The following is a 21737-nucleotide window of genomic DNA, read 5'->3' on the forward strand; positions in this document are numbered from 1 at the left end:
CTCTGCCCCTCTCCAACTTGCGGGCACACACTCGCTCTCTCTCAAAAACAAGAAATGACTAAACTTTAAAAAAAAAAAAAAAGAGGGTCTCCTGGGTGGCTCAGTTGGCTGAACTCAGGTCATAATTTCCTGGTTTGTGGGTTCCAGCCCTGCATCAGGCTTGATGCTGTTGGCACGGAGCCTGTTTTGGATCCTCTGTCCCCTCTCTCTGCCTGTCCTTCACTTGTGCCCTCTCTCTCAAAAACAAATAGACATTAAAAAAAAATTAGAAATTAGAAACAAAAAAGACAGACTGTTGATGCCAATTAATCTTTAATTAGTGTGAGAAGTGGCTTGAAATGAAGAGCTTTCAGCCAGGGGAGGGGGATTTTGTGAGGCAGGGTACAGTTTGCACAGTGCCTGGGAGGGAAAGGGCTCAGCATACAGTGCTCAGAAGCTTGTCTCCAGCTGGCCTCCTGGAGGGGGAGACGCCAGCCTGCTCCAGGAAATCAGCCTTCGGCTTCAGGCTCGAAGCTGAAGTGCAGCCTCCACGCAACGTCTGAAGCATATCCCCGTCGGCTAATTCCGTGCCTCTGTCTGCTTGAATACTTTTAGTGGTGGGAAACTCACTACTCCCAACACAGTTTATCCCGTGGAACAGCTTGTGGTTTAAAGAGAACCACTGCCCCCCTCCCCCCGACTATCTAGCTGCTCCTCCTGTGCTGTGCTTTGAAACGCCCTTGCCACCTGGGACTTCAGTCCCTCTGACCCCATCCTGACCACTTCTGTGTGTGGTCCAGCCATCACCAGGAGGGCAACACCTTTCATGACCTAAGTACTATAGATCAGCTCGTTAGCAAAGCCAGGGAAACCTCACCGAGTTGCCCCTTGGATGGCCTAGGGATGAGGCCAGGGTAGCTAAGAAAGGCAAAAGGAGACAGGAGGAAGCCTGAACCACCAAAGGCTCTTGGGGAGGAGAGAGGGTGAATGGTGGGAAGCAGGGTCTGGAGGCACCTGGGAAATGAATATGGCAGCTGTAGGCGGAAAGAGTTGACCCTGCACAAGCAGAAGCCAGGGGACGACCAGAAGGTCAAGGTGAGGGGGACCTTGGGTTCCATTCTGACCTCCATTAACCTGCACAGTGAGCAGCCGGGGGCGGGGCGTGGAGGGACGGCAGACCCACTGCCCGAGTCAGCATGGCCCCGGGGGGCCTGGCTTGATCCTGGCCCCGTGGCCCCACAACCGGACACGTGGCTCCCGAAAGGCTCCCAGGTTATTGTCAGGCCATCTGAGCTCATTTATAAATAAATCAAGGACTGGAAGATTGATGCTCCTGTCTGGTGGGACGCAGGGCAGACGGGCAGTTTACAGAGGGCCGGGCTGTATTCCAGGCACCGGGCCGGGTGGGGGTTTAGACATGCCACAGGCTGTCCTGCCCTCTCCAGTCACCTGGGCCTGTATTCCAGCCCCCTCCCCATCGCCAGACCTGCCTCTGGGGCCGCTCTCCTATGGGGGCAGGGGGTGGGGGAGGACGGCGGGACCAGGATGGCAGGACAGAGGGAGCTCTGGGCCTGGCGCGGTGCCGGGGGCTTCACAAGAGTAAAGGAGACCGACCTCTGTCCGTCAGCTCCAGTGGGCAAAATAGAATTTCCTCAGTTTCGTAAGTTTAATTCTGACTCCATTCTCCTGGGGTGGAGAAACCTCAGCCTTGATATTTTCTGGATCTTCCTCAACTTGCCCAGGGTATCAGAGATTCACACGGTGCTGGGGTACCTGGGGGAGCCCGTGTGGTCTTGAGCTCTACGGAGTGGTGGCCGACAGACCTCTGTGTTTCGTGGGGAGGCATGGGAGCCGCGAGGCTGTCTGTGGTCCTGCTCTAGACATGTCCCCACAGCCATTTATCCTGTGGGCTATCCCACCATCCGGGCCTGGTGGGCAGCGGGGTACCCCTGCCTCTTTCTGGAACCTTATCTGTCCTGCTCATCGCTTGCCCTGCTAACCTCCCAAGTCTGAGGGAGGTCTCACTCCTTTTCTGTTTTCTCCCAAGCATTTTGTTTACACCAGAATTCTTGTCCACCTCCTCCTGCTCCCCTCCCCCTATACCCCAGGGCCTTTGAAACCCCAAGCTAGGAAGATTATAAGTTTTCCTGACCACCTCTGAGAATGTGAACCAGTAGTCTGAGGAGGAGGGACCAAAACAGGCAGGGAGAAAAACCAGAATGGAGATGAATACATCAGAAAATATTCTCCTGCACACAAATCATTTAATCCACACCAAAATCCCCGGGTATGTTACTATGCCCATTTTATAGATGAGGAAACTGAGGCCCGCAGAGGTAACTGGATGCCCAAGGTAGATTTGGGTCCAAAGCTAGCTCTGTCTCCACCACACCACCACTTCAGCTCAGGATCCTGTGCTATTCTCTGGGACCATGGCTCAGCAGGCGCCCCCTGCTCCCCCAGATGGCACTTGTGGCCCAACATTGTTTTTTCTTGTCTCCCCACTTGAGCTTCCCCAACCTTCCACCCCATCCCTCCAGCCGGGCAGTCAGTGGTGACAGTGACCAATCAGAGATGGTGGAGGGCTGCGAGTTTCGCCCGTCACCTGCCCCGGGGCCTTCCTGGCCCAGGCGGCAGCTAATTTGTGTGCATTTGAGCCCTGCCTTTCCAGAGGCAGTGAGCCTTGCCTACTGGCTCAGTAACATGAGCCCCCATTTACCAAGCTCCACCAATCTTTCTTATCTCATTGGACGGCCCCTCACCTCCAACTCAGGAAGCAAGCGCTGGGGCTCAAGATTTAAAACTACCCAGGCTTTGTCCCTTCCCCACCAGAACTCCAGAAGGAACCTAGTGCCAAGACACCCTCCCTCCCTCCCATCCATGCTCCACCTGTGCAGGCCTCCCCGCCCCCACCTCAGAGCAGGAGCCTGGTGGGAAGTGGGATGTGAGGCCCTCCACTCACACCCTGGAACAGTGCAAGCAAGGGAGGTCCCTGCCAGCAGTCAGGAGGCCACACAGAGCCACCCTGCTGGCCTGGCCACAGTCCCTCGAGCCCAGCTGCAGCCATGCACAACCTGTACTGGTTTCCTTCATCTTTTCTCTTTAAATCGATTGACTTTTTTTTCCCAGCATGCTGTACATTAGATCTTAGACTTATTCATCCTTCACAGGCTTTGTGCCCTTTGACTAACCTCTCCCCGTTTTTCCAACCTCAGCCCCCGATGACCATTCTACTTTCTGCTTCTGTGAGCTCGAATCGTGCAGACTCCACATGAGGGAGGTCACGCGGCATGTATCCGTCTGTGTCTGGCTTAGTTTATTCAGCATAGTGTCCTCCAAATTCATCCATGTTGTCACAACATGGATGTCTTTTTTTTTTCTTATTTTATTTTATTTATTTATTTTTTTTTTTAATTTTTTTTTTTAACGTTTATTTATTTTTGGGATAGAGAGAGACAGAGCATGAACAGGGGAGGGGCAGAGAGAGAGGGAGACACAGAATCGGAAACAGGCTCCAGGCTCTGAGCCGTCAGCCCAGAGCCCGACGCGGGGCTCGAACTCACGGACCGTGAGATCGTGACCTGGCTGAAGTCAGACGCTTAACCGACTGCGCCACCCAGGCGCCCCTTTTTTTTCTTATTTAAAAAAAAATTTTTTTTTAACATTTATGTATTTTTGAAAGACAGAGAGAGCCAGAGCGCAAACGGGGGAGGGCCAGAGAGAGAGGGAGACACAGAATCTGAAGCAGGTTCCAGGCTCCGAGCTGTCAGCCCAGAGCCCGACGCGGGGCTCGAACCCACAGACCGCGAGATCATGACCTGAGCTGACGTCGGCCGCCTGACCGACTGAGCCACCCAGGCACCCCTGATTTCTTTCTTTTTTAAGGCTGAATAACATCTCACTGTAATCTTCCTTATCCATTCATCATGTGATGGACACCTAGGTTGTTTCCACACAGTGGCTATTGTAAATAGTGAAACATGAATAGTGAAACATGGGTCAGATATCTCTCTGGGATCCTGATTTCATTCCCTTTGGCTGTATACCCAGAAGTGGGATTGCAAGATCAATGGTAGTCCTACTTTTATTTTTTGAGGAACCTCCATACCGTTTTCCAATGGTGGGCGTACCGGTTTGCGTTCCTGCCAACAGTGTGTGAGGCCTGCCTTTTCTTTCAGTTGACTGTTATTTTTTAACTTAGCCCCATCCTAAACAATAATAGCTGTAAAATCACTTTGTAGCACGTTAAAGTCTTTCTTAAAAGAAAAAATGTGGAGCTATGGAAATGAAAAGCATCCGACCATGCACCAGCTAAAAGAGCGTGCCAGCGAGGATGTGCTTCCTGCACTGGGAGCACTGGGTCTGTCCCCAGACGGCGAGGCTGAAGCTGGGAGAGAGCGTGGCCGTGTCACAGCTGTGTCACAGTGCTCCAGACACGAGCAATGCCACGGGAAAGTAGCATCAGGTCTGCTGCCACCGAGGGTCAGCCGGGAGGGTGGGATCCCAGCTCCACCAGTGGCAGCTCTGTCCCCCCACACATGTCCCTTTGCCTCTTGGAGCTTGCGTCCCACCTCTCTATCATCCCTGCTGTGGGGCAGCGACGTTACCCAATCCCTACGGGGTGCACTGCACGATGTCTGAAACGTGCCCGGTGCCAGCCTGGCTGGCCCCTTCCCCAGGCTTTTCGCTCTGCAGGGTTGATATGAAGGGCGTGACAGTGACCCAGCTGTCAGGGGGACCCCAGGCACCCTCAGGGGAGCCGGCTCCCACCTTACCACCAGTCACTCCCCCGCCGCCTTCTGCCAGCACCAGGGCCCTGTGGGCCCTCCGCAGCATGACCCGGGGCAGGACGCCTGCCAGGTGACCTGGCTCCCTCCCCATCTGTCTGACCAGCTGCACATGGGTTGTCCAGCCTCATGGGCAGGAGGTGTGAGCCGATGCTCTGGCTGACCTGGCCGGCTCCAGCCCTGAATCCATTTCTCCCAAAGTGAGGAAAGAGGCCCCTGAATTTTTCCACAGCTGGGAAGTGCACCAACTGCTTCCACTACAAGAGATGTGGCTCATTATAAATGAGGCATCCTGCTGCCGCGGAGAGTTCTGGGTCAGCCTCACCCCCCAGACTCCAGATGCCAGAAAAAGTCAGAGTAGACAGACACAGTGGGACATCTGTTACGGGTCTTCCCAGCACCGTGTTGCCGTCCCAGGGGCATCTGGGGAGGCCAGAGTCATGGGGTGGGGGTGGGAGCGAGGCGGGGAGGGGCGAGCAGCGCCCACAGCTGGAATCGGGACAACTAGCTGCCTAGATGGCCGTAGAACCCTGCTTGGGTGCTTCGGGTGGGGGGCTCAGATAGGGAGCTCCAGCGGCTCTTTCAGGGCTGGCTGTGAGAGTCGAGGTGAAGGTTCAGGGACATCCAAGGGGCTGCTCATCTTCCACATTCCTTGAATGACACGAACCCTGGTGCTCAGTCTCCACATGCTTCCACTGTCCTGCACAAGCCCCGTCCGAGCCCTGCCTCTGTGTCCACGCGCTCTCTCATTCTGCACCAGCTCCCTTGCCCAGGGCCACAGCTGTCTGTCACTTCAGGGGCTTCTCTGCCTCCAGAGCCCCTAGCCAGGCATCCTGACCTCAGGCCTGGCCTCCTGGGGGCAGGGCTCCCACTTCCTCTCTCCCTCTAATCCTTCTGGGGCCGGCCCCCCTGCAAGAGAAGAGCCCCATCCGCCCTCAGCCCAGCTCTCCATGCATCCTCCCTCTTTCCCTCTTGTCCCAGCCTCACACCCTGCCTCCCCCGACTCCTGGCCTCTCTCCAGCTTCCCTAGCCCGGCTCCATGAGCCTGGCTTCCACTAGGAAGCTGGGGTTGGTGCCCGAGGAGACAGGGCAGGTGGGCAGAGCCTGTGAGGTGGCACCGAGCAGTGTGGCTGGAACAGCCACTTCCCGGCCCCTGCATTTCTGGGCTGTGTGACTCCAGGAACCTTCTTCTTTTCACTGCTTATTGCTTCATTTATAAAACCAGGACAGGGCAGGTGCCTTGGAGCACGCTGTGGGTGCTTCCTGTGTGTGAAGCACGCGGTGACTGCCTCCCACTAGCACCAAACCAGAGCCGGTAGGCAGAGGACCGGAAGGCCAGGACATTAACATGGAATTTAGAAGTCAGTGCCCAGATAAAAGCCTGCTTCCAAGGGATGCACGCCAGGGAACGGTGCGGGAGCTGGTTTTAACACAGTATTATGCCTGGCCCCCTCCCAATACCAATGAAATCAGGATCCCTGGGTGTAGGGCCCCATCTGTATGTTTTTAAAATTCTGCAGACGGTTCTACCGTGCAGCCAGGATGGAGGCCCGTGGCTGTCGAGTCCTTTAATGCAAACTGAGGCCAAGAGGTATTTCGTCTTCGACTCTAGAGAAATCCACACCAACCCTTAGAAGGCTTATGTAAGATAATGTATGTTCCTTCCTGCCTTCATGCCTTCAACATGAGCACTTACGGCAGAGTCAAAGATTAAAGATTAAAAGCATGTTAGGGGTGCCTGGGTCGCTCAGTCGGTTAAGTGTCCGACTTTGGCTCAGGTCATGATCTCGCAGCTTGTGAGTTCGAGCCCCGCATTGGGCTCTGTACTGATAGCTCAGAGCCTGGAGCCTGCTTTGGATTCTGTGCCTCCCTCTCTCTCTGCCCCTCCCCTGCTTGCACTCTGTCTCTCTTTCTTTCTCAAAAATAAGTAAACATTAAAAAAATAAAATAAAAGCACATTACATACCATTGGTTCCTGATGTCAAGGGGTCAGGACCTGATGGGAACTCCTGGCAGGCAGGGGGGTTGGGGACGGTGACAAGGTGGTGGAGAAGGCCCTTGGCCCCCACTCCATCCCTGACTAATGCTACTGTTTCTCTTCACAGGTTGCGAGGGGCTGTGGGACAACATGAGCTGCTGGCCTTCCTCTGCCCTGGGACAGACTGTGGAAGTGGGGTGCCCACAATTCCTCCGGATGCTCACAGGCAGAAACGGTAAGCTCTCAGCCAGAGGGTCTTGGCTGCGAGACAGTGGGTGGCCCTCTGGGTAGGGCCTTGGCCTGGAGGCCACAGAAACTCTAGGGACAAGCAGTAACTGGAATGGTGACAGGTGGTCTTTGTTGGGAATCGGAGGCCTTGCTGGGGGTGTGGGGCAGGTTCCACTCGTGGGGTCCCAAGGAAGGGGGCCAGGAAGCATTGTATCAGGAAGTGATGAAGGAGACTGGGTTTGCTTCTCTCTGTCCCACACCTGCATTTATGGGCTCCCCCACTCCCTTTGACGTTTCTGTCCCCTAAGCAACCAGACCCCTTGTTCTGGCTCCTGGATCTGGGTCCCACCCTGGCACAACCCACCTTTCCAGAAATTTACTTCCTGCGTGTCCATTCTGTCAGGCCCTGCTGATAAACCACACCCTCCCTGAAAGCCCCTGGCCTCCTGGGTGATCTCTTGGCGAGGAAAATTGCAGTTTACAAGGATTTTCTTAATTTGAGGCAGAGAAGTAGGTAGACTGTTTCAGACAGGGGATATTCAGGGACTAACATTAGCTGAAGCTCCCCTACGTGCCAGGCATTTTTAAACACATGGGCTCAGGCAATCATTACAGCACCCCTACAAGTCACAGACCTTTCTCCTCCACGTGACCCAGTAGAGTGGAGATAACAGGGACAAATAGGGGCTCAGCAGTTTGCTTAAGGTTCACAGCTAGAAGACAGCGAAACTAGGATTCAAACCCAGGTTTCTCGGACTTCAAAACTATGCCCTGTCCTCAAGGGCATGGTCAAGGTGGGACTCTGGCCCCGTGGTGGGGGTGATGCTGGGTGGAGGCAAGGTCGCTTCATGGCCTTTGGCCCCTGGCCTCAGTGAGGTCATTTAAAGTCTAAAGCCTGACCCAGCCCTGCTGCCCTTCTCCCTTCACCGGGTTTGCAGCAAGAAAAGCTGGCCAATGAGGCCCTTAACGAGAAGGAACCAACAAAGATGATTTCACACAAAAACCCACCAGCATCCCAAAGCTAGGGATGGAAACCAAGACTGGGCGGTGTGGGAGAGGAGTGTGAATTCCTCAGTCTGTAATTCTCTAGTACGCATGTGTGCACACGTGCATGCACGCACGCACACGCACACACACACACATTTGGGGAGCACACTGTGGTAGCTGGCTGTCCCTCTCAGCCTCATTGGTACCCAACATGCAGGAAGTGTAGGGGGACCAGGGAGACAGGTTTGAGTCCCCTTCTCCGCTTACTGCTAGGATGCCAACTGCAGACACAGACAGATCTCCCAAATCTCAAAGCCTTCGTTCACACAGTGCCTTCCCCGCCTAAAGTCCAAAACGGGTGCTTCTAAAAATATATATTTTTTTTACATTTATTCATTTTTGAGAGACAGAGAGAGAAAGAGAGAGAGCACGAGCAGGGGAGGGGCAGAGAGAGAGGGAGACACAGAATCCGAAGCAGGCTCCAGGCTCCGAGCCGTCAGCACAGAGCCTGACTCGGGGCTCGAAATCACAAACCGCGAGATCATGACCTGAGCCGAAGTCGGACGTTCAACCGGCTGAGCCACCCAGGAGCCCCCAAAACGGGTGGTTCTGATTAGCAGTAGGCCTGAACGTGACCCCGCTTCTGCCCACTTTGCCTCTGCCAGAGCTAAGTCATGTGGTGACATTTAACTGCAAGAGACGTGGGAAAGTGTGGTCCTGCCAGGTATCAGTCTCTGCCTCAGAGCCCAGGCTACTCATTCTCGGCCTCATTTTTCTCGTCTGTAAAATGGGGAGAATAAACAAGACAGGTCCCTAAGGCCGTGCTTGGAAATGAACTTTAAATACCTTCCTTTATCTTTTCTCTCCCTCTCTTCTCCCTTCTTGCCCTCCCGCCCATCCCCCCAAGTCCCCCCACCTGCACACACATGCTAGCAAACTTACCAACAGCTTGACCACTCCCAGCGTGACCCCTCCACATCTGTGTCTGGGACCCACAGAACTCTAGAGAGACCCATGAGGTTAATCCACACATGGCTGCCCCGGAGTAAACGCTGGTCCAGGTGTAAGGCTAGGACCAGATCCTGGACTCCCTGTCCAGTGCTCCTCCCTCACTGACCAAGTTCTGTTGGAGGGACTAGAAGCTCTCCTCCTTTCCCAGCCTTCCCTTCACAGCCTTCCCAGAGCCCCGTTGCCTCTGCCTCCCCCAACACCACCGGTCCTACTTTCCCGCAGAGCGCCAGGCAGATCCGTGCTCATGGCCAAATCCTTCCCAGTCAATTGCTAGAAACCCTGCCTGGCTCATTAACTAGTAGCCCTCTCACTCCTCTTTCAGGCTCCCCAACCCTTTCATTGCTCGAGACCTACCAGAGTTCATCTAGGAGTGCAGTTCAGGTCTGCACGCTGTGGGGGAGGAAGCTGGGGTCCTACGCCTACCTCTGTTGCAGTTTCCTCTTGATGACACATGGTGTCGCTGTGGGGCTGCGGGACCCACGCGTCCGCCTGCCCACAGGGACCCTGCACCCCAAGCGTTACCCACACGTTGGGAGGCAATGTCATCTCCCCTCCCCCAGCTCCCTACCGCGGGGCCATACCCAGCCCCAGGCCCAGGGCATCGGCCAGTCCAGGAGCACAGGTCGGGACCAGGCCAGCCTCAGTCACCAAGAACCATCTCCTACCTCCACCTTCACTCCTCATAGATCCCAGCACTCCGGTCTCCTCTCAGGAGGGAAGGCTCCCCTTAGGGGTGTCCTACAGGATTCCAGGGCTCACCCACCCAACCCAGAGAGGAGCACCCGATGAGGACAGTCTGCTGTTTTGGTCCAACCCTTCCTTCTGAAGGAAGAAAATAATAATAATAATAAAGTAATTCTTTCTCAGGGCACCCACCACCTGGACCCAGACAGGATGGTTGTCCGTGTGACTGGAGAAATGGCAGGCTGGACTCTGCCCCCAGATATTTTTCTGTGTGTGCCAAGGTCTAGAGTGTTCCCTCCAGGATGCATTCCTTTGATTCTTAATAGGACACTGGTCTTCCAGAGTGCCTCATTAAAAAACACACTTCCCGGGCAGGGTCAGACCTTGGCCTTTCTCTTCTATCTTGGGACTGGAGCCTTAAAGCAGTAGAGGTTCCTAACCTGATTAGGGTCCTGGAGTCTTTTGAGGATTGGATGAAACTTTGGACTGGCTTTTCCCCAAACTGCACATATGGATATGCACAAAAATCCTGACCGTGCCCTCAGGGGCCCTGGAGGTACACACTGGTCTGAAGTGGGAATCACTGATCTTATCTATTAGGAATTAAACCCAGGGGAAGTGGGTGGGGTTGAAGGGACTCCAGAGAGAGGCTAACCCTTGTCTCTGCGTTTCTGCCAAGAGCCCCGTCAGTAAAGGGCACTGCCTTGTGAGCCACGCTGGGTGCCTGGCCTGGGTCACATTCAGCATCTGTCTTGGGAATCCCCCTGGGTTGGTGAGAAGGGCTCAACACAGGCGGCCCGGCCCAGCCTCTAGGCCCACGCTGTCTGATAACCTGTTCTGGGCTCCAGGGAGTGGGTGTTCTCGTAGTTCAACTTCCCATCCAACCAGCCTAAATCTGACCACCATTCTCTCCTGTCTGACAACCTGTAGCTTCCTTGACTTAACTAGAAATCTTCCAGCCCCTACTAAATCCCGAGATTCCAAGCCCCACCGCTCCTGGTCTGTTTGCGAAAGGCCAAAAGGAAAAGGGGTCAGCCTGGGCAATTCTGATATGCTGTCGTGCTTCCTGCCCCGTCCTGCGGAGGGGGTGGTTACTCCGCAGGGCACAGAGAAGTCATGCACCCAGGTGACCCCAAGATGACCAAGAGGCGATGCTGGGTTTCAGACTCAGATCTGGCTGGTTCGAAACCTGTGCTCCAGGTCTCGTGAGCCTTCCTTCATAGGCTGGGCATGCCCAGAGTCCAGAGGGCGTGGTCTCCTGGCGCCGGAAGCTGTCCCTGGGACTGCAGGGAGAGTGCCCAGGCGGGAGGGAGGCACAGCGAAGAGTCACGTCCTGGCTGGACCCTGTGGCCCAATTCCGGGCCTTGGTTTTCGTATCTGTAAAGGAAGCCAGCAGCGCCTTCCTCGCTGGGTGCTGTGAGGATTAGATCGGAATCTGTAAATTAGCATAGTGGCTGCTTCTAGAAATGCCAGCCATTTTTCTCCAGCTCAGTGGAACCCATTTGACCCTGAACCCTGTGAGCCAGTGGCCCAGACCCTGAGGCCTGTCCGAGAGGAGCACGGGAGGCCCAAATGGGGTGGTTAAGGCCCCTCCAGAGGGTACCCATTAGAGCAGGTGGCGCGTGAGGGCTCCTATCTCCAGGGCTGTGACCAGCCCCCTGTCACACCCGCTGCAGCCGGACCCAGGGACCAGCACTCGGCTCTCCTGGGCATCCAGAGTAGAGGATGCAGCTGGGCTAGTCAGTCCATGGAGGGAAACTCCTCCTGGAGCTCCTTCTTGGACTGGCAGCTTCCCTTCCCCAGTCTTCGGGCTCCTGCTCTACAAGCTCCTTGTGGGCAGACCCCCTTGTTCTCTCACAGAGGAGCTTAGCCCGGGGCTGCTGCTTCTCCACTCAGCTGCCTGTCTAGGCAGCCAGCCAACGCTGGATGAGCAGGGGCTCTGGGCCGGCACCGGGAGCCCTCGGGAGCTCATCGTCTGCTGGGCGAGGCAGGGAAGCACAGTGAGCTCTGCGGGAGGACCGCAGTGACGCAGAGAAATGCGGAGCTGGCCTTGTCCTGGTTGCTGGACGACCAAGAAGGCCTTCCCTCCCGTGAGGAGCAGCTACCTGGAAGGTTTCCCTCGGTGCCGCTCTGGTGGTTTGCAGGTGCGGGGAGCAGGACGTGAAGTTAAATGTGAAACAGAACTTCCTTGGCGTGGGAGCAGCACCCGGAGCCTGAGAAAAGTTCACTCTGGGAGTGGCCGGGTCCCTGCCAACCACTCCAGATTCTTGGGGGATCCAGCCCTTAGATGGTGGCAGGACCCGGGATCAGGATACGCAGGAGAAGGAAAGGGGATGGGCACATAGTGTGTGGCTAAGAGTAAGGGCGCCCGGATGGCTCAGTCGGTTTAAGCATCCAACTCTTGGTCTCCGTCCAGGTCATGATCTCACGGTTTCGTGGGTTCGAGCCCTGCATCGGGCCCCGCGCTGGCAGCGTAGAGCCTGCTTGGGATTCTCTGTCTCCCTCTCTCTCTGCCCCTCCCCCACTTGCACTGTCTCTGGCTCTCTCAAAATAAACTGGAAAAAAAAAGAGTAAGGGTCTGAGACTCAGGGTTCAAATCCCACTTCCCTCACTTCCTCTGCTGTGATCTTAAGCACCTTATTTAACCACTGAGTGCCTCGGTTTCCCCAACTGTAAAATGGGCACAGTATTTACATGTTATGATATATTTTATTATAAAAGCAACTGCCTGGTTCGTAGTCTCGTTAGGGTTAAATGAGCTGCTACCTGTCACAAGCTTAGGACAGTGCCTGGCACACAGTCGTCATCATCATGTGTAGTATTACTATAGTAGAGCACAGGACTTTGTAATTGAGCAAATACGCAATCATTAGGGAGTGAGATCAGTGGCTTTTTGGTTGGGGGGTGTATCATCGCTTGGGACTGCTGTCCTCGAGCACTACACTTGGCCCCTCGAGTCCTATGGGACATGACAATCCCTGAAAGAGAACTGGTGTCTTACCAGTTCAAAGCACGAGGACTTATTATTTATCTCCCGTGAACACCCAGGGGTGGGGGAACAGCCCCCTGTTTGGGGAAAACCCTCCAAAAGCCAGCAGTGGCTCCTCAGCCAGTGGGGGTGGAGGATGGGAAAGGGAGGTCCCTCCTGGAGCTCTGAGGGATGTTGGAGCTGAGATCGGAGCCGGAAGGGGAGGTGAGGGGTGCGGTGGGAGGGGACGGCCACGGGGCCTGAGAGAGCCCTGGAGTGAGGCTGGGCCTGGGGGCAGCAAGCTGGGCTGGGGAGCCGTGACCGGAAGTTCTGCAGGGGCCTGGGGTCTGGTGGAGGAGAGTCACTGGGACCGTGGGGGACTGTGACCTGTGTGATAAGGTCCCCCTGTCTGTGAAACCCTGGGCCTGGCACAGAGGGACGGGCGGGCGGGTGAGGCGGTGAGGGGCCCGGGAGGAAGGCAGCGGTGCTTGGAGGCTGGACGGGGTACGTGTTCAGAGCTGGCATGGTTTGTAGATCGAGGCCTCAGGGGTCAGCCGGTCTGCCCGTCTCTCTCACATGCACACACACATCTGTGTCTTCGCCCCTTCTGAGGCCACCTCCCTACATTCCTTTCCCACCACCTCTCCTTCCTGACTCTTATGTCTTCTTCAAGGATCAGCTGGGGCCGAGTGACAGGGCAGGGCCTGGCTGCCCCTAAGGTGTGGCAGAGGGGACCCAAGACACCAGGCCGTCTGCCTCCGGTCCCCACTGCTCACCTGCAGGATGCTTGGCTCCCACAGGCTCCGTGTTTCGAAACTGCACAGAGGACGGCTGGTCAGAAGCCTTCCCTAGGCCTGACCTGGCCTGTGGGGTTAATGTGAACGACTCATCCAACGAGAAGCGGGTAAGCCTGGGCGCCCCTCTTTCTCGGGCTGGGGGCCTGCAGGGTGAGAAGCCCCTGGGAGAGGACAGAGTGGAGCCAGCCCAGGGCCACGGCCAGGGGACCGGGAGCTGCTCCTGCCACCCACCCCTTCCCACTCATCAGCCGGGGTTCGTTGGGCCTGCCTCACTGCCCTAGTCTGTCAGTCTGGAGACGGTGCTCATGGAGACTGTGGCACAGTGTGAACCGCCCCAGGCAGCCACGAGACTGAGGGTGATTTAGTCAGGAAACCAAAAGAGCGCCAACGTGGTGGCTAAGTGCCTGGAGCCAGGCTGGTGAGTCTAACCCTGACGGTGACCTTGGTGGGGGTGGGGGGGACTTAACTTCTCTGTGCCCCACTTTCTCCATCGGGGAAATGGGGCTAATAATGGTTCTGACCTCACAGGCTGGTCAAGAGAACCAAATGAGGTCATCCAGGGAGGTGCTGAGAAGGGTGCCTGGTCATAGGAGGTGTTCAGTGAATGTTCGCTCTCAGGAGTCTCGGGCTCTGACGGGAAGAAGAGAGCCCAGCTGCTGCAGGGCAGGTCTGGTTTGAGAGAGGGTGCTGAGCTATGGGCGGAGCTTCCTTGGGGGCTGCAGAGGCCTCCGGGAAAGTGTCCGTGAGTCTCAGAGAGCCCTTCTGTCCTCACTTTTCCTGCCTGATTCATACACATCCTCCAAGACTTCACTCCTGCCCGTCAACTCCAGAAAGCCCTTTCTCCCCACCCCCACCCCCAGGGAGGGCCTCTTGATATGCTGAGTTGGTTCCACCGTTACCTACTACGTTACACGAAATCGTCTGCATGTGCCCATGTGCATCCGTTTCTCTCACCAAAATGCGAGCTCTTCAGAGGCATTCATTCACTTAACATTTATTAAGCACCTACTGTGAGCCAAGGATGGGTCTAGATGTGGGAATATGGCAGGGACATATCAGAATCTTATTCATTTGCAGGCCCCCAGTGCCCAGCACAATGCCTGGCGCCTACTAGGTGCCCAGTGAATGTTTAGCGTTGTACTGAACACCTACTATGTGTCGGCTTCCTGACATACAATCACACTAAGTCCTCAGAAGGATCCATTATTTTCTCCATTTTGCAGATGAGGACACTGAGGCTCAGAGGGGTTAAGGAACACACTCAGACAATAGTGGAGGCAGGAGTGTAACCGAATCAGTTCCAAAAAGAACCTGTGCTCCTTCCTCTAGCTTCTGCTGCCTCCCTGGAATGGTGCATGCCTCCCCTAGGAGATGCGCTTTTGCAGTTTCCATGGGTTAAACTCCCCAGTGGGAATACGGATGGGCAAGCACGTTTGTCCCTTGGAGGATGGGGTGGGGTCACGTTAGAGAAGCGTGGGGGGCAAAGGGCAGAGTGAAGGGAGAAAGGCTGAGGTTGGAAGACAGACCGTGCCCGCTTCTGAAGTTTTTCTAAGACTCGTCTCTCTAGCCAGTCAGTCCTCTGTATGAAAGACACTGAATGGGGGACCAAGTTGGAGGCTCAAGTTTCTTCCCTCCAAGGGAAGAACTTGTTATCCAGTTGGGGGAGACACATGAAGTCTTCAGATCTGGCCAGAGTGGGATAATTTAATAACGAGACCCAACAAAGATTGATCAGTGGGTACAGATGGTCTTGGGGGGGGGGGGGTGGATGGGCTCTGATCCCTGCAGGTTACTTACATGAGGACAGGAGGTTTATGTGTATCACGTTGGTAAGACCCATAGAATGAAGAGGGAACATTCTTATGACGAGTGGCAGCATGGAAGTTCAAAGGAATGCTTTGGGCTGCAAGAAAGAAATTTCCAACTTGCCTAATGAACGAATGTGGCTCATGGAACTGGGCTGCAGAGAACAGCCTCCATGGCTCTTCTAAAGTGGCACTAAGAAGCTGCCCAAGGACCGGGCTCTCTCCATTTCTCTCCCCGCTATCCTGATGGTTCCTTCCCCAGGCGGACACCTCCCTCGATGTAAGATGACTGCCATTGGTGACTATAGCCACAGACTCCCCTGTGCCTGCTTGTTCAGGAGAAGGGATAGCCCGAGTTCCTATGGCTCCTTCCTGAGAGCAAGAAAGCTTCTTCTTCTTCTTTTTTTTTTTTTTATTTTGTTTAAAGTTAATTTATTTATTTTTGAGAGAGATAGAGAGAGTGCACAAGTGGGGGAGAGGCAGAGACAGAGGGGGACAGAGGATCCAAAGCAGGCTCTGGCGTGACAGCAGACAGCCTGACGCGGGGCTCGAACTTACGAACCACGAGATCATGACCTGAGCAGAAGTCAGACGCTTAAATGACTGAGCCACCCAGGCGCCCCAAGAAAGCTTCTTTACCAAACCCCAGCAAGCTGTCCTCACATCTCAGTGGCCCAGTGACTTGAGCCTGCCCACCCCTCGACCGTCCCTGGCAGGGGGGTGGAATACAGGAGAGGCCTAGGCCAGTGGTTCTCAAACCTTTTGGCTTTGGGATCCTTTTATACTCTTAAGAATTGTTGAGACGACCCCAGGGACCTCTTGTTTTTGTGAGTTATGTCTACTGAAACCACATTTGAGACTCTGTTGGCTTAGACTGATCAGCTGGAAAAGAACAAAGCCCAGGGCCTTAACCATCATATCCATCCAGGGTTGAAACTGTAACATTTCCAAACAAGGAACTAAGAGTTAACAAAGGTAAATGCAAAGTTTGGACTTAACTCAGAATATTAATTGGCCAAAAATAGTGGAAAGGAGACTTACCTTGGCTTCAGCTCACGTAAAAAAAATTAAAAAATTAAAATTCCCAAGATCGGAAGGGTTTCCCGACCAGCGTGATTTCCTGGTGCCTAGATGTTGGTCCACACACTTTGCCTTTTATCCTGAGGTTTGAATCATCCTATTTCTTATTGTTGAAATGTCTTTTTTCTTTTAATCAAAGGGTGATGGAAATATACATTTGTTGGTTGTCTTTTTTTTTTAATTTCCTTACTTGGCACATAATACTCTGTTCATTAACAAAAGTCAATAGCGGACTCAGATTAGCAGAAAGACCAGGTTTGCTTACCTGGAGCAGAGTTGGGCAAACTATAGCTCTTGAGCCAAATCCAGCCCACCGCCTGCTTTCGCCACTAAAGTTTTATTGAAACATAGCTACGCCCATTTGCACTACAAGGGCAGAGTTAAGTAGTTGCAAGAGACCAAATGGCTCCCAAAGTCTAAAACGTTTATTATCTGTCCCTTTACAGAAAAAGCCTGCTGACCCCTGCTCTAAAGGATATAGAAGGAAAGTGGCCTAGTCAAGAAACGCAGCAGAGACAGGCAACTTGATCCAGGGCTTCTGGACCCCATGCCCTGTGAGGACTGGTGCACCGTTATAGATTATCGAGGGCTGGGGCACTCAGGTCATATCAAGCCCCCTAGGAGCAGGGCTTTTTCTGGGTCCGAACTTAAAGACATAACACAGGAATGAGTAGAGTTGGCTGGTGTCCTGAGGGTCCCCCGGCAATAATGAACCCAGCCACAGGATAGTGCAGAGTAATCAGCCTGAACGCCCCATACTTGTCACCCCATGCCTCCTCACGCTGCCACAGACGGGCCCAAATCTGTTTCTGAACTGAGGGCTGCAAAACCAGGTGTCCTCAGGAGTGAGGCTCGTGCCCTCTAGCATGCGGCTCATCCTGCCCGTGGCAAGATTATCGGCTGACAGCTGGGGCTTCTAATTTCTTGACATCTGACTGCTCTTTAATATCCCAAAGTCTAGGCACTATGGATCTAATGCAACCTACCACCCTCTTGGCTCTCTTTCTTGTCCCTGGGAGGTGGCTCCTGGCTTCTGGGACCGCCGTCACATTAGTGGGGAAGCTCAATGTCACACGACAGCCATCCCATCGAAGGCCACCTCTTGCTTTCAGAAAACTTTCGGGCACTCTGAGTCAGATTTCTTCTTGGTAACTTCGTCCCACTGGAGCTCACCGATTGGGTCTTACGCTTCTACCTGTCAATCATTCTAATCTTTCTCTTCCCTAAGTTTATTTGTTAGCCTCCTCAAGGCATAATGTACCCAGTGTTTTCCATGCCTCCTTCCCTTCTCCAGAAATATTCCAGTTTGTTAATGTGCCCCTTAAAATAGCATGATGCCCAGAGCTGGACGAAGCACTCCAAACGTTCCAACTTTGTCCACTGTCCCCACAGCACTTCATTACTGTAACTGAGAAGAGGCCTAATTTTTTTAGCAGCTATCTTATACCTCATAGTTCATACCATAATCTTGGACTGGTGACTCATGTTGAAGGGTGGATGATGGGGGTGGAGGGTGGAGGTGGGGAAAAATGAACATGCCCCGAGTGTCTTCTAAGTGCCAGGCATTGTCCAGATATTCTACCTGATACTTTATTTGTTCTTCCAATGAGCCTGCAAGGTAGATATTATCCCCATTTTACAGATGAGGAAGCTGAGGCTCAGAGAAGTTAAGTAATTTGCCCAAGGTCACACAGCTGGTGAGTAACAGTCGTGGGTTTGGAAACCTTGTCTCTTGGCTCTGAAGCCTGTGTTCTTTCCCTATGGTACATTTCTTTTTTTTGTTTTAATGTTTATTTATTTTTGAGAGAGATACAGAGCATACGCAGGTAAGGGGCAGGGAGAGAGGGAGACACAGAATCTGAAACAGGCTCCAGGCTCTGAGCTGTCAGCACAGAGCCCGACGCGGGGCTCGAACTCACAGACCGTGAGATCATGACCTGAGCCGAAGTCGGCCGCTTAACCGACTGAGCCACCCAGGCGCCCCTCCCTACGGTACATTTCTTAACACCACGGAGCTTGGGCCATTTGAACCTCAAGGTCATTTTCATATGAACAGCTGTCAGCAAGATTTCCCCAATACTATTCTTGTGCCTGTGTTTTTTTTTTTTTTTTTAATTAATTACCCTTTTCTTCTGATTATACCATAGTACTTACCCACTGGAGAAAAATGAAAAGAGTAGAAAAAATACAAATAAAAATAACCACTCTAGCCACAAACTTATCATCCAAAGTTAACCATTATTAACCTCTGACATCTTTTTACATCTTTTTTCAATCTTTTTTCTGTGCATGTTTGAAATTGAATCACATGAAATCATTTCAATCATTTGATCTATAAAAAAGGGCAATTTCATGTAATGCAACCTAACACTTTTTTAAACATATAGCAGGAATCACACTGTACATGTAAAATTTGTACTCTGCCTTTTCACTTAACATTACACTCCTCGCACATTCTGACCTCGTTTAAAACCCTTGGTAAGCTGCATTTCAATGGTGGTGTCACATTAAAATAATTTGATTTGAAATAATTTAGTTAATTGTTCTATTGTTGGACATTTGAGTCCTTTTCATCACAAATCGTTCTGTGATAAACATCTTGATACATAAATATGCTTTTCCATTTGTGCTTACTTCTTAGAATTAATCCCTAGTGGTAGAAGGGAGGTCAAAAAGAATGCATATGTCAAAGGTTCTCGATACATGCTGCCTTCCAGAGAGATTGAAGCAATTTTTGCTCCCACTACACCCTCACCTGCATAGAATAGTATTACCATTAAGTATTTGTTAATTTGATTGGCAATAGACAGTACAGCATTGTTGGTTTAAATTTTTTTCTTGATTCTTTTTCAGAGTGTCGTACAATTTATTTTTTTGAACCTAAAAGATGTAGGTCTTAAATTGATCTTTACGTGTCACATTCTTCCATCCCATTGAGATCTTTCTTTTCTGTTGTTGTCTTGTTTCAGTTTATTTATTTTGAAAGAGAGAGAGGGAGTAAGAAAGCGTGTGTGTGCACATGAGCAGGAGAAGGGCAGAGAGAGAGAGAGAGAGACAGAGAGAGACAGAGAGGGAGAGAGAAAATCCCAAGCAGGCTCTGTGCTGACAGCATGGGGACTCGATCCTATGAACCATGAGATCATGGACTGAGCGGAAATCAAGAATTGGACGCTCAACCAACTTGAGCCACCCAGGCGCCCCTCCATTGAGATCTTTCTGAATCAAAGACGAGTCAGTAATGTGAAGGGGCTGTTGGCTACGTTAAGTAAATGCCTGCTTGGCTGTGTTAGTGTAAGTGCAGTGTATGGGTCCGGGGAGGTGATGGTCCCATTCTACTCCTTCCTGGTCAGAGAATACACTAGATCTTTCCAGCTGTCCGTTCTGGGTGTCTTATTTAGGAAGGGCATTGACAAACTGGAGCATATTAATTGAGCAGAAGGATAAAGGACTATGGAAAGATACTGAAGACACAGGAAAAATGTAAGGCTGAAAATACATGTGAGAGATGAGAGGGTAGAAAAGCTGTATTAAGAAATGACAGACCTCTCTAAGATCTTTGCAACTCTTCTATAAGTCCAAAACTATTCTACAATGAAAAGTTTATTTAAAAAAAATAATGACAGAGGGGCGCCTGGGTGGCTCAGTCAGTTAAGCTTCCGACTTGGGCTCAGGGCGTGATCTCATGGTTCACGGGTTCGAGCCCAGTGTGGGGCTCTGTGCTGACCGCTGAGAGCCTGGAGCCCCACTTTGGATTCTGTGTCTCCCTCTCTCCCTCTCTCTCTATGTCTCTGTCTCTGTCCCTCTCTACCTCACACTCTGTCTCTCAAAGATAAATAAACCCTTTTAAAAACAATTAAAAAAATAATGACAGGTCTTAGGTACATGACAAATTCAGTTTATTTTAAGTGGCCCCAGAGGCAGAATTGGGACAAATAGCTGCAATTTAAAATAGGTTTTAGTCTCACATGAGAAAAAACTATCTAATATTCTGCCCTGTTGTATACCAGACGACTTCCTCAAAAGGCAGTGAGCACCGAATCCTTGGAGGTATTCCAGCAAAGGCTTGAATTCGGGGTGGGGGTAAGGGGTCCTATACACGGGGTAGAAGTTCGACTTGGCATCCGATGATCCCCAAGATCTTTCCCGAAGCCGAGGTGTTCCGAGCCTGTGAATTGATGTCCGTGGAGTCGGATCAGCACAGCATTAAGAGTTGAACGGTTCAAGCAGCCTGAGCAGGTGCACTCAGGCTGGGACTGATGCGTGCCTCTCTCTGCAGCACGAGTACCTGCTGAAGCTGAAGGTCATGTACACCGTGGGCTATAGCTCCTCCCTGGTGATGCTCCTGGTTGCCCTCAGCGTCCTCTGTGCTTTCCGGTGAGAACACACTGCCAGCTCTGTCTCCCCAGCCTTCGGCAGACACAGATTTTGGGTCTTTTTCAGTTGCTCGGGCCAAGAGAAAGGAAGGTCTGGGTGGGCCACTTTGTTAGCCCTGGATCTAAATGTTACCTGTGGCAAAACATTGATGTTTCTGAGACCTCGTTCATTCTTTTATGCATTCAACATTGACTCGGTATATATAACTAAGAACGTAACGCACAGTTGCTTTACATGTACTATTTCTGATTTTCACACAATGCTCTAAGGTAGGTATTATCACCCCATTTTACAAGTATGTTAACCAGACTCTTGGGTACAAGAAACAGAAATCCACCTTAAAACAGTTTAAGAAGGGGCGCCTGGGTGGCTCAGTCGGTTAAGCATCCGACTTCGGCTCAGGTCATGATCTCGCGGTCCGCGAGTTCGAGCCCCGTGTCGGGCTCTGTGCTGACAGCTCGGAGCCTGGAGCCTGTTTCGGATTCTGTATCTCCCTCTCTCTGTGCCCTCCCCCGTTCATGCTCTGTCTCTCCCTGTCTCAAAAATAAATAAACATTAAAAAAATTTAAAAAAAAAACAGCTTAAGAAAGCAAAGGTGACCTGGCACACATAACTGACAAGTTCGGGGGTCTCTGGCTTTAGGAATGGCCGGCTCGAGGTGGTCAAATGTATCAGCAGAACTAGATGTGTCTCCCTCCCTTTCTCCAGTCTTCGTCAGGCAGGCTCTCTGCAGGGGCACCTTCCACCAGCTAGATAACACCAGGACAAAGAGAGCCTCTTCTCCATTAGATGCAATGAAAAGTCCTGGGGGGAATGGGGGGCGGGGGTTGTTCTCATCGGCTGGGCTTGGATCACATGACCAACCTGAGCCAGGGGTAGAGTACTGTGATTGGTTGAGTCTGTCAACAGGGTGGGAGGGTGGAGTCGCCCCCACCCAGAGCTGCAGTGGGTTCCCCATAAGAGAGCGTGGTTCTCGTACCAGAAGACGAGGAGCAAGCAACCGACGCTGACCCCTCCAGCAGAGGAGGAAACAAAGTCCCTGGAAGGTGAAAAGGCTTG

At 52.6% G+C, this 21737-nt stretch overlaps 1 protein-coding gene across 3 annotated transcripts in view; it reads left to right on the plus strand.

Annotated features, from left to right (window-relative positions):
- The window catches only part of SCTR (secretin receptor), an 81516-nt gene that overhangs the window by 35476 nt on the left and 24303 nt on the right, over nucleotides 1-21737 (plus strand). For all 3 annotated transcript variants that reach the window (XM_023259249.2, XM_019839111.3, XR_002744752.2), the window contains exons 3-5: nucleotides 6872-6979; nucleotides 13423-13526; nucleotides 20581-20678. In XM_023259249.2, the coding sequence (XP_023115017.2) occupies nucleotides 6872-6979; nucleotides 13423-13526; nucleotides 20581-20678 (310 nt within the window). The remainder of the gene's footprint in view (nucleotides 1-6871; nucleotides 6980-13422; nucleotides 13527-20580; nucleotides 20679-21737) is intronic.

The sequence above is a fragment of the Felis catus genome, chromosome C1 (genome assembly GCF_018350175.1).
Source record: "Felis catus isolate Fca126 chromosome C1, F.catus_Fca126_mat1.0, whole genome shotgun sequence".
In the NCBI taxonomy this organism is placed as follows: Eukaryota; Metazoa; Chordata; class Mammalia; order Carnivora; family Felidae; genus Felis; species Felis catus.